The sequence below is a fragment of the Herpailurus yagouaroundi genome, unplaced genomic scaffold, assembly GCF_014898765.1.
Source record: "Herpailurus yagouaroundi ecotype Mexico unplaced genomic scaffold, PumYag 186, whole genome shotgun sequence".
Classification (NCBI taxonomy): Eukaryota; Metazoa; Chordata; class Mammalia; order Carnivora; family Felidae; genus Herpailurus; species Herpailurus yagouaroundi.
In genome coordinates this window covers 29,014,743-29,027,365 of record NW_024412417.1, presented here as the reverse complement: position 1 = coordinate 29,027,365, position 12,623 = coordinate 29,014,743, and the positions used below count along the sequence as shown (strand labels likewise).

The following is a 12,623-nucleotide window of genomic DNA, read 5'->3' as shown; positions in this document are numbered from 1 at the left end:
ACGTTATGGTAGTGAAACAGCCCAGGGGATACTTGAGGCATATTAAATTAATCTTAGGCAATCTTTTGCTCTAAATATTTAAACTGTTATAGGATCAAGTCTTTCACTAAAATAAAGAGGAAAAACAGCAATCTAAACTGCTTGCTAAAGCCTTAATGTTTCTAGATTTGTGGGGAATTCTGGATTTTAGTTGCATGACTGTGGTTTCCAAATCACATGTACATAATGTCGTAGCAAACTTACTGTGCAATGAAAGCTGATTTCTTTGAACCATTGAGTCAATAGATGAATGAATGAGCAAAATGAAAAATTTTAAATCTCTCATAGCAAGCAATTTGGGCATCATAATCAGGTATAATTTTCACTTTAAGAATAATTATACTATTTATTTTCGCCTTAGTCTTTATTCTATTTACATTTATATAAAAATGGTTTATATTTGCTTAGATTCATATTCACTATCACCTTTGTGAAAAAAGTAATTAAAAATCATTTTAACACTGTATACATTGGACTCTTTATCACACACACAGTAAGAAGTTAGTTTGGATGGATAAATGACTGAAACATTCATAATTCTTATTAACCTTAAAGCATAAAGAGACTAGGCTAGACAGGCAATCTTTGTAGCTCTTTCCAATTCTGAGATATTTCTAATTTTTGTTATTTCTGGAGATGTTAGCTGTGCTAGAGAAAGTAGGAGATATGCTTGTGCTTCTCTGTGTGTGTATCCTTGTGTGTGTGTGTGTGTGTGTGTGTGTGTGTGTGTGTGTGTGTGTGTTGGGGAAGATTTGGAAGAAATCAATACATAGTATAATTCTTTACAATTGACACTGAATTTTAATAACCTTTGCCTACCAGTGTTCCTTGCTGCTACTGAGGTAGAGCATATGTTCTTTACAAAATCACTACAACCACAGCCACTTTGGGTCAAGACTAAGCTGGGAACTTTACACTTTTGCCTCTAAACAATGCAACATCCCAGTGAGATGTGAAGCTTTGGGAGGTTAAGTTACGGAATCACAGAGCTATCAAAAGCTGAGATGAGATTTGATTCCAGGTCTGTGTGATACAACAGCCCTGTGCTTTTCTCTATAAATGCTTCTTATTCCAAGGGTTGGAATGAAGACGAAGTGTCCAGAGAAACTCAGCGCTTATCAGGGTTTGGAAGTTGTTTCTGAAGTACTGGACGCTTTGATACAAATTGCCGCTCTTTTTACATTTTAATTAATTAATTAATTAGTTAATTAATGTTTATTTATTTATTTTGTGTGAGAGAGAGAGAGCACACTCAAGTGTGAGCAGGGGAGAAGCAGAGAGAGAGGGAGAGAGAGAATCCCAGGGAGACTCCATGCTCCCAGTACAGAGCCCCATGTGGAGCTCAAGCCCATGAACCATGAGATCATGACCTGAGCTGAAATCACGAGTTGGACAGTTAACCAACTAAGTCACCCAGGAACCCCTGCTGTTCTCTTTTTTAAGAATTAATTTCTTTAAAATTATTTAAATTCCAGTTAGTTAACATACGATGTAATTGTAATGTTAGTTTCAGGTGTACAATTTAGTGATTCAGCACTTCTTTACAACACCCAGTGCTCATCACAACAAGTACACTCTTTAAGCCCACCCCTCCACCCACCTCTCTCTGGTAACCATCAGTTTGTTCTCTATAGTTAAGAGTCTGTTTCTTGGTTGGCCTCTCTCTTTTTTTCCCCTATGATCATTTATATTGTTTCTTAAATTCTACATAGGAGTGAAATCATATGGCATTTGTTCTTTCTCTGACTTATTTTGCTTAGCATAATACTCTCTAGCTCCATCCAAGTCATTGCAGATATCAAGATTTCATTATTTTTTATGGCCGAGTAACATTCCACTATATATATACCACTTCTATGCATTCATCACTTGATAGACATTTGGGCTGTGTCCATAATTTGGCTATTATAGATAATGCTGCTATAAAGATTGGAATGCATGTATTCCTTCAAATTAGTGTTTTTGTATTCTTTGGGTAAATACCTAGTAGTGCAATTGCTAGAGAGTAGGGTAGTTCTATTTTTAACTTTTTTGAGGAGCCTCCATATTATTTTCCACAGTGGCTTCACCAGTTTGCATTCCCACCAACGGTGCATGAGGATTCTTTTTCTTCCATATCCTTGCCAACATCTGTTGTTTCTTGTGTTGTGTTGATTTTAGCCATTCTGACAGGTGTAAGGTGATATCTCATTGTAGTTTTGATTTGCATTTTCCTGATGATGATGATGATGAGCATCTTTTCATGTATCTATTGGCCACCTGTATGTTTTCTTTGGAAAAATGTCTATTCATGTTTTCTGCTCATTTTTATTTGGATTATTTGTTTTGGGGTGGTGTTGAATTATAGTTCTTTACATATTTTGGATACTAACCCTTTATCAAATATGTCATTGCAAATATCTTCTCCCATTCCATAGGTCGCCTTTTAGTTTTGTTGATTATTTCCTTCATTGCGCAGAAGCTTTTTATTTTGATGAAGTCCCAATAGTTTGTTTTTGCTTTTGTTTCCCTTGCCTCAGGAGACATATCTAGTAAGAAGTTGCTACAGCCGATGTCAAAGAATTTACTGCCTGTTTTCTCTAGGATTTTAATGGTTTCCTGTCTCACATTAGGTCTTTAATCCATTTTGAATTTATTTTGGTGTATGTTGTAAGAAAATGGTCCAGTTTTCATTCTTTTGCCATGTTGCTATCCAGTTTGTTGAAAAGACTCTTTTTTCCACTGGATAGTCTTTCCTGCTTTGTCAAAGATTAATTGACCATATAGTTATGAGTTCATTTCTGGGTTTTCTATTTTTCCATTTATCTATGTGTCTATTTTTGTGCCAGTACCATACTGTCTTAATCACTACAGCTTGTCCAGAAGTGTGATGCCTCCAACTTTGCTTTTCTTTTTCAAGGCATATTGCTATTCTTATTAGCTTAGCAGCAGTCATGACTCAGGCAGAACTCACGTCTGGGAGTAGCTGGATCTTCATCCCAGCATACCCTCCCTTAGATAACCCAGCACTTAGCATCCATTTGGAGACGGCCCAAAATGCTAAGGAAAAATAATGGACCAGGAAGATGGAGGCCTAGATTCTGGGTACTGCTATGTAGCTGAATTGTCTTGTACAAATCATGAACCTCCAGTTCCTTCATTAGTAAAATGGAGATCATATTGATCTGCCTAGTCTGTCTCTCAGGGTTGTATTAGGTAGGTCATATGTGGAAAGTCAGTCCTTGACAGTCATAAAGAACAGTGTTTCAAAAAATAATACAAGCATCCATTTATTCAACAAGTATTTACCAAGTAGATATTATGCATTTGGTATTGTTAGAGGTAGAGATCTAGTGATAGATAAAATCCCTGTCCTTATGAAATTGTTATTTTATTGTGATATTTAGCCAGTTGATGAATTGTATTATAGTGCTTTAAGAGTTGAGATAAGAAAGAACAGAAGCATCGAATCAAATCTCAGGGGAGGTTGACGTGGCAATAAATGATAGCAGGCACTTGCAAGGGGAAGGAGGAGAAAGGACGCAGGAAAAGGAAAGACCTTGAGTAGAGATTATGTGGTAAAATCCAAGGGCATATTTTGTGGGAGTGAATGTTTTTTAAAAAAAAAAGACAAAAAAAAAAAAGATTTTTATGTGGCTCTCAAGTCAGCCAGCTAATCTGTGGGAATATGAATCAGGAAGCTGAGAGGGAAAAAAATACAAACTCCAGTCTGGATGACCAAATTTTGGAAGACAAAAGAATGAGCCCTGGGAAAGTCCACACCACTTAAAAAGATATGCCTCCAAGTATTTTTTCAAATGTGGTGTCTGGAGGAGAACCTTGGATATGCCCAAAATGCCAGAGAAGTGTTGTAAACAGGGAACTTGGGTATGGAATGAAGACTCTGTCTGGAATCTGATGGAGGAGGAACCCAGCTGGGAAAACATGGAATGCATTAGACCCATATCAAGAAATCATGAGGAGCATGTTTCTAAAGTAGAAGGTTGCAGGCTCATCTGCAGGGTGGCTGGTCTCAGGATGAAGATCTTACATGTCCAGAGACTGAGATTCAAGCACACTTTTATGGCTCAAACAGGAACTTTTTGTTAAACAGAAATGCAATGGGTGGCTTGCCTACAATGTCACAAAAAGTAACAGAGTCAGGCTGTAACCAAGAATCAGTGATCCGTTGATACTCTGATAAACTGAAAAAGGAAGATCTAAATTTTGATTCTGGACTATAAAGTTTGTGTTTCTTACTGCAAAGATTATTTCGTCTCTTGCTTAGATGAAGCAATTATGCTTCAGGAAGACCCAAGTAGATTCTTTGGGTTAATTGGGGAAAGTGGTTGAATTTTAGGAAACTATCAAAACCAGTATATTGTTTTTTTCTTCATGCCAAATATGTCCAGTTAACAATTGAGAAGAAATCACATCATGAAATAGTTGTACTTCAGCTATGTGCCCAAAACAGCAAATGTGCTTAGCTTGGGAGCTATGAAGTGCACGTTTCTTTAAATATTTTTTTAAATGTTTATTTAGTTTTGAGAGAGAGACAGAGAGCGCACAAGCAAGAGAGGGGCAGAGAAAGACAGAGACACAGAATCTGAAGCAGGCTTCAGGCTCTGAGCTGTCAGCACAGAACTCAACCTGGGGCTCAAACTCACAAACTGTGAGATCATGACCTGAGCCAAAGTCGGACACTTAACTGAGCCACCCAGGCACCCCTGCAGTGCATCTATCTTTCTTTCTTTTCTTTCTTTCTTTCTTTCTTTCTTTCTTTCTTTCTTTCTTTCTTTCTCTCTTTCTTTCTCCCTTTCTTCCTCCCTCTCTTTCTTTCTTTCTTTCTTTCTTTCTTTCTTTCTTTCTTTCTTTCTATGTTTATTTTTGAGAGAGAGAGAGACAGAGAGCATGAGCACGGGAGGGGCAGAGAGAGGGGAAAACACAGAATCCAAAGCAGGCTCCAGGCTCTGAGCTATCAGCACAGAGCCTGACGTGGGGCTCGAACTCACAAACCGGGAGATCATGACCTGAGCTGAGGTCGGACGTGCAGCTGACTGAGCCACCCAGGCGACCCTGCAGTGCACATTTCTATACACGCAGAGCAGAAGAGTGAATAGAGATGGAGAAACAACTGAAGAAATCTTTCAAAAGAAAGTGAATCTTAAGATGTCTCTTTCCCTTTTGTACCCCCCCCCCCCAACGCCCTTCTTCATTTCACTTCCATGGGGGCTGGACTATGTGAGCTTGTTGTTTGTCATCCACATTTGAGTATGGGAAGGGGCACTATTACCAATTATGACAGGGAAGGCTGGGGTCAACCTGGCTTATCTTTGTGCGTTCCATAAAGACTGTACTGATGCCACCTCATCCCCATCCACGATATTCATCATGCTCTGTGTTCCCATTGCACTCTGTAGATATCTCTGATATAGTGTGTATCATATTGCACTTGAGTTATTTGTACCATGTTGGTCTCTCCCATTGAACTGTGAGTTTTTTTGAAGGTAAGAGCTGTAACTTATTTATCTTTGCCCAGCATCTCTCTTCTATAGCCAAAGGCCTGGCACAAAGAAGGTACTCAGTAAATGTCTGATGAGGGAGAATACATTAATGATAAATTTGAAGGGAGAGACATGACAGGTCTATTGGAGAAGCCGTTCCCAGTAGAATGAAAAGGAATCACATTATAATAGCATAGAATTGCTAAGGATGGTTATGACCAGAGTGTTATAAATAAACCAGCCTTCATGGAAGGGGCTGTTATGCGGAGGAATGCCAGTAAATGAGGACTGGAGGGGGAGCCAGGTTTGGTGGAATCTTTAGATTGCCCAAGACTATTGTTGGTGGCTGCTCTTAGGAGGGGTATTGCATGGAAAAACATGGCTGCTGTTTTGTTGTCTCTTAATGGAATAGATTGGATGCTAGGCTTGTATTTGAATTTGGAGGAATGTGTTTGGTAAGCATTAAAACTTGAATGATAAAAAGAATAGCTTCTCAAAGAATTTTGATACTTCTGCTTCCAGCTGAAACCAGGAAATTCAGAGGCAACAAAAATGAAAACAAGGAAAACGTTAATGGAAATTTTGAACCTAGAAAAGGTTTGGTTTGAGTTTTGAAGGAAAGTCTGACTTGGTTAACTGCCCCCAAGTACTACTGTTATGATTTGCTGGCTTTTTATTTGTTCATTATATTTTGTTTATATAAGGTTATCATATTATGTTCTAATTTTTAGGGGTGGGTCCCCAAATTTGGCAGCTTAAAAAAGGCTTCTACATTGACTGCTTGCTGAAGAAGCCACATTACCCAGAACAGGCTTTTGCGTTAGTAGGTGTGGGCCCCTTTGCCTCAAGTCAGCAGTTCTACTTGGGAAAGGCTTGCAAAATATTCTCCGAAGAGTTTTCTCTGTTACTTGCATAGAATGGTAATACTTTAATTAAAGCAACATGTATACATAATTTAACAAGTGATTACCAGAACTGATTTTCTGTAATAAAAATAATAATAAACATTTTTTTTGATGATCACTTAGGGAATTGTGAATTACCTAAGCCTCAATCTCTAAATATTTTGGTCCATAGGACCCCAATTACCAAGAATCTATGGAAGTTCTGACTTTAGTCTATCCAAAATGTGCAGATCAAACTCCAGGCACTTATTGTGGGTGTGGAATGAAGGTTTGCACAGTAAACTTCCATCTCTTCTTCTTAAAAGAGTAAGGTTTCAGACCTCTTTCCGGCCGCCCCCCCACCCCACAAAAGGAGAGCTTTCTCTTGGAGGTCTACATTCTTATGGTCTTAATCGAGCTCTTTGGTAGCTGATGACCTCCCCTCTCTGTATTTAAAGCACCCTCTTGAATGCCCACTTACTTTATCTATACATGTTCCTTTAAGTTCTTACCTAAAGAGTGTTTCTCCATGTGACAAATCTGCTTACTTTAAATGCTCATCACTACTCACTGTTTATGCTGAAATAATGCATTATTTGAGTTGCAGTTTGCAAATAATGATCAAAGAGTGCCTTCCTCTTAATTAAATCATTGGCTAATTTGATGAGCCTTTCCAGGGGTCAAATGAATTAATTGTATAAAAATCACTCCTATTGACTTCCATTCAGCTGAATTGTGTAAAAATTTCCTATATTGTTTCATTCCTATACAGATTAAAATTCTTTACAACTAAAGAAAGTATTAAAATAAATATGGCATTTATATTATACTTTTGATAACTGTAAGATTTGACCCATGCTTAGGTGATCAGATAAACCACAAAGTGTTAGGGGAAACTAACTTGATTAAATTAAGAAGAAGGAACTACACTGTTAATAAGTAAGCAAGCAAATTATGGACAACTTGACTCTGGCAATATTTCTTTCATATTTAATATAAAGTTTAATGTGTGTTTAACACAATTTTTGTTCTCTTTCCTAGAGCGACACCTCCTCTACGGACGGCCTGCAGTGCTTTATCGGACTCGATACGATATCTTGTATCACACTGACTTTGAAAGCGGTTATAGTGAAATATTCCTAATGCCACTCTGGACGTCATACACCGTTTCCAAACAGGTCACTGAAAAAATTGGGGCTTATATTCTTCATGCGATTACATTCTTTGCATTAGTGTAATGATTGCTTGCTTAACAGAATTTTGTCTTAGAAAAGATTTTAATTTATCTTGAAGAAAGAAATCTTATATCGAACCTATTACTAAGTATTGTTTTTAATCTTTATTTATTTATTTATTTTTTTAATTTTTTTTTTCAACGTTTTTATTTATTTTTGGGACAGAGAGAGACAGAGCATGAACGGGGGAGGGGCAGAGAGAGAGGGAGACACAGAATCGGAAACAGGCTCCAGGCTCCAAGCCATCAGCCCAGAGCCTGAAGTGGGGCTCGAACTCACGGACCGCGAGATCGTGACCTGGCTGAAGTCGGACGCTCAACCGACTGCGCCACCCAGGCGCCCCAATCTTTATTTATTTTTGAAGGAGAGAGAGACAGAGTGTGAGTGGGGGAGGGTCAGAGAGAGAGAGGGAGACACAGAATCCGAGACAAGCTCCCGGCCTTGAGCTGTTAGCACAGAGTCTGACGCGGGGCTCGAACTCATGAGCCACGAGATCATGACCTGAACCAAAGTCAGATGCGTAACCGACTGAGTCACCCAGGTGTCCTGCAAAGTATTTTGAATTAGACTTTATTCAATGTTCTTCTAAGAGCTTCATAGGAATATGTTAAATTATCAGCGTATTAAAGGAAGTATATACTAATGCTTGTTGCTTTTCCTCTGTTTGCCATTGCCCGATAGTTGCAGAAGCCGCCAAGATTTGACTGTTTGTTTTAATAGTTTATTTTTTTAGAGCAGCTTGAGGTTCACAGCAAAATTGAATAAGAACAGAGAGTTCCCATATACCCATGGCCCCACACATGCACAGCCTCCCTGACTATCAACATCCTGTTTTTTAATAAAGATTTTATGTTGGGGTTTCAATTTTGGTGAAGATGAGATAGGTAAGTTTATATATGGAATTAGAAAAGTTTATTTGGCAGTTGAAGTATGTTTTTAATTTCTGATTACAAAGGAACACTTCTACTGCTGCAAACACAGCTTCTTGTTCGCTTGTACGGTGCGCATGTACATATGCCCTGGTGCACAGATTTATATGCAGTCTCTCTTTTTATAGAGGGTATTTCTATATTTTTTCTTAGAGTGTTATTCTTTAAGGCTGTCTTCCATGGAATCCCATCCATTATTTCAACAATGCAATTTCTGCTTTATATATTGTGGTTTTACTTAAGACTGATAAAAGTGTTCTGCCACTAAGAAAAAATAAGATTTTGCAAATTCCTGGCTTACCATATTTAAAACTGAAGCCTTGCTGGTTTTTGGGGGGGTTGGGTGAGGAGGCCTCGTTTTAAGGAGTCAACGTCCAAGTATGAGCTACAGTAAAAGCTAGAGGGGTTTGGGTTCTGGCTGTTCGTAACAGAGCAACTTGGTTTTGGTATTTCCTTGTTGGTTTGGCATGGTCTTTGTGATGGCATTGCTAACTACCTCTGACTCAACATGCAGGCTGAGGTCTCTGGCATCCCTGAGCACCTGACCAACTGCGTCCGGCCTGATGTCCGTGTGTCTCCGAGTTTCAGTCAAAGCTGTTTGGCCTACAAAAATGATAAACAGATGTCCTATGGATTCCTCTTCCCTCCTTGTAAGTTTTAGCATATCAGGATGTGACCATTCTAGAGGGATATTATTTCGTAGAATCTGGACTGTTAGGATTTCCTGGACTGTCAGGATTTTAGGTCTTCTTCAAGAGGAGCACTCAAGAGATTGAAAAATTGAACTTCTATGAGATACTTCCAAAATTGGTCAGAAAACAGACCACCTTTCACAAATCCTGTTCTCCAGGAGAATTCTGAAGTGCAAGGGAATATATAGCGTGCCCCTCACATCATTAATGGGAATCTGACAGTAAAATGGTATATCATTAGGACATTAATGTTTTAAATACTAGAGATGTGATCTCTTAAGAATATGGGAAGCCCCTGGGGCTCCTGGGTGGCTCAGTCGGTTGAGCGGCCCACTTTGGCTCAGGTCATGATTTCACAGCTTGTGAGTTGGAGCCCTGTGTCGGGCTCTGTGCTGACAGCTCGGAGCCTGGATCCTGCTTCAGATCTGTGTCTCCCTCTCTCTCTGCCCCTAACCCACTCACATTCTGTCTCTGTCTCTCTCAAAAGTAAATAAACATTAAAAAATATATAAAATTAAAAAAAAAAGAATATGGGAAGCCCTTTAATTATCTCTCATTACCTTGATGACATTTTTTAAACTCTAAAACCTATATACATAATACTTAGTAGACCCAAGACTAGGTAGGAAGAAAAAGCATTGTAAAAATTTGGGGGAGAAAGCTATTGGTGAAGAAAAGAGATTGAGTGGGAGGGGAACTGGGAAATACTGTTTAAAGTAGGGAATGAGTAGAAATAAAAGAGTAGATCTATACACAATTCACTTCAAACTGTTCAGACCATTTTAGTAGATTACATTTTTATTGATGTCGATTTTGGGAAGTAATGGACACTGTTTGTTTGCCTAACATTTAGATCTGAGCTCTTCACCGGAAGCTAAATATGATGCTTTCCTTGTAACCAATATGGTTCCAATGTATCCTGCTTTCAAACGTAAGTCTGATATTTACCTAGTAAACTATTATTTATGAAAAGAAATATTTCTAAATTTACTACTTACCCTTTCTACCTCTATATTAAGTTTGATAATAATATATTTCATGTGTTTAGCCTTTATAATTGTTGAAGAACTTTAACGTAAATTCTCTACTATTAATCCAAAATATGAATCTGTGAGGGAGGTTGGTGGGTTGTTTGTCTCTTGTTTACAATTAAAAAATTAAAGTCACAAGAAATGACCCAATTCACGAATGATAGAAACTGAGCCAAACCCAGTTTGTGTTTTGCTTCTAAACTGGTGCTCCTTCTATTTCAATGCTCATTATATTGGTGGTTAAGAAGGGTCTTCTTTTGTTTTGGAGGACACTTGATGTTTAACAACACTTATGTTTATTTATTGAATGTTAAAGTAAAAGCCACCAGAACTTTCCCCCTTTAGGGTGGATGATAATGATGTATTCTGAATGTTGACCTTGAAACCCAGGAAGAACTTTAAAGGATCTTCTGAATCATCAGAGTATTAAATTCAGATGGTCTTAGGGCTTTGTAAATTATTTTAGTTTCTTTGAACAGCCATAATGTCTTTGTACGTGACGTAAATACTTGTGGGTGAAAATGATGCCGTGAATGGTATTGGCACAGTGAGCCCTGGTCCAAACACTGACTTCCCTGGAGTCTGACAACTAGCTATATAATTACAGAAATGCTATTTAACCTCTCGTTTACAAAATTATGAGATTTTATTGCATGACATCTATGGCTTATATGGATATGACGTAATTGTCCAATGGAATAATCCATTTTCTATTTCTGATAACAGATAATTCACTCATTTGCCCATCCATCCATCCATCCATCCATCCATCCATCCATCCAAAGATAGAGAAAGCATTATGCAATAATTTTTACCTCCTTTTACTGTGAGGAGACTTGTATTCTTATAGGAAAGGTGGGAAAAGGAAGCACCTCTACCTACTTCTACTTGGCAGAGGACCACTGGTTGTGTTCCAGGACTCTTGGGCTGAAATGAAGTGTCAGATTCAGAATGCGTGATTGTGGAGTGTCATCTCCAGTGGCACGCCTCCAGAATTTGACATCAGTGAAATGGCCAACATGGTTTAGAGGAAAAAAATGTTTATTTGATGTCCTAGTTAGTAAGTGGAGGTTAATTCAAAGGTAGAATCCATTGCTTAAGCGTGAAAAATTAAAGAATGCTTTTAAAAGGCAGTTCCCTAGTTTTTTCTTAGTCCCAACTGAGAAACGTTTCAGAAACCCACTTAGATAGATTTGTCATAATATTACATGGAATGCATCTTCATAATGTCCACACATCAGGGTTTCCTGAATTTCTTTGTTCTTTGCTGATGCTTTTTTGACCAAGCAGCAATAAAGGAAACACACGGTACCACCCTGAGGCTGGCATGGCGAAAGGCCTTTCACAGAGGGCTCCCTGTTCTTCCCTGGGACTGGTTTTCTCACACGCCACATTTCTGTGGGTTTGGCCTTTTGACTGTTCTCATTGTTATTTTTCTCCCTTTCTGCCTTTCCAGTTTTTGTGCTTAACATTCGAACTTCTCTCCCATGGTCCTCCTTTCTCTCTTGCAAATAATTATCTGTGGTATTTTGGCTCCGGTAGACTGCTCTTTCTGAGTAGAGTATCAGAGGGTCTAAAGAATGGTAGAAGCACTAGGGAAAAAACAGCCAAGTGCTTTTTCACAGGGGGAGATAAGAAGTGATAATAGCCCAAGCCTCACAGCCCTCCTGTAGAGTAGCACGTAGTTCAGCGAAACCTAACATTTCAGAACCAACTCACTATTCGCATTTCCTGTCCTCTGTCATTCCCTCTTTTGCCTTTCCTTTCTCCCCACTCTGTTCCTCTCCACTCCTCTCTCTGCTTGACTATAATATTACCTGAACCTAATGTGGACAAGGAAGTCCCCTCCAGAGGTGATCTTGAAAATGAGAAATGAGCGATGGAGAAGAAACCAGACAAGCACAGATAAGGGAGTTTTCCCGATGAAAGGAAGAGAAAATGCAAAAACTTAATCTGAAATGAGTTTGGCAAATGGGAAGACGGGAAGAAAGCCATGTACCAGAGGGGGAAGGAGGAAACAGAGTCATGCAGGTAGGCAGGGGCCACGGTGCAAGGTTAGGATTTTATTCTAATTGCAGTGATACATCATCTGGAATGTTAGAAACGGGAAGTTGGGAAGAGTGTGACACATTCTGGGTATGGTGTAAAATGATCCGAGTGGCTATTATATAGTGGGCTGCAGGCAAGAGCGAGGTTCTCACTGGGAGCCTGGGAAGTAGTCTTTTGTGGTAGTTCTTTGCAGAGAGGATAGTAATTGAGACCAGGATGGATGCAGTGAAAATAGTTGAAAAGTGGTCAGATTTGGATGACGGGGGTGTATTTCAGAGGTA

The 12,623-nt window shown here is 38.8% G+C and overlaps 1 protein-coding gene across 10 annotated transcripts in view; it reads left to right on the top strand.

Moving 5' to 3' along the window:
• ENPP2 (ectonucleotide pyrophosphatase/phosphodiesterase 2) overlaps positions 1-12,623 on the top strand; it is a 112,632-nt gene that overhangs the window by 91,709 nt on the left and 8,300 nt on the right. For 5 of the 10 annotated variants that reach the window (XM_040494307.1, XM_040494314.1, XM_040494309.1 and 2 more), the window contains 4 exons: positions 6,045-6,119; positions 7,448-7,584; positions 9,085-9,220; positions 10,116-10,193. In XM_040494307.1, coding sequence (XP_040350241.1) covers positions 6,045-6,119; positions 7,448-7,584; positions 9,085-9,220; positions 10,116-10,193 — 426 coding nt within the window. The remainder of the gene's footprint in view (positions 1-6,044; positions 6,120-7,447; positions 7,585-9,084; positions 9,221-10,115; positions 10,194-12,623) is intronic. The other 5 variants (XM_040494311.1, XM_040494310.1, XM_040494316.1 and 2 more) reach the window with 1 other exon arrangement.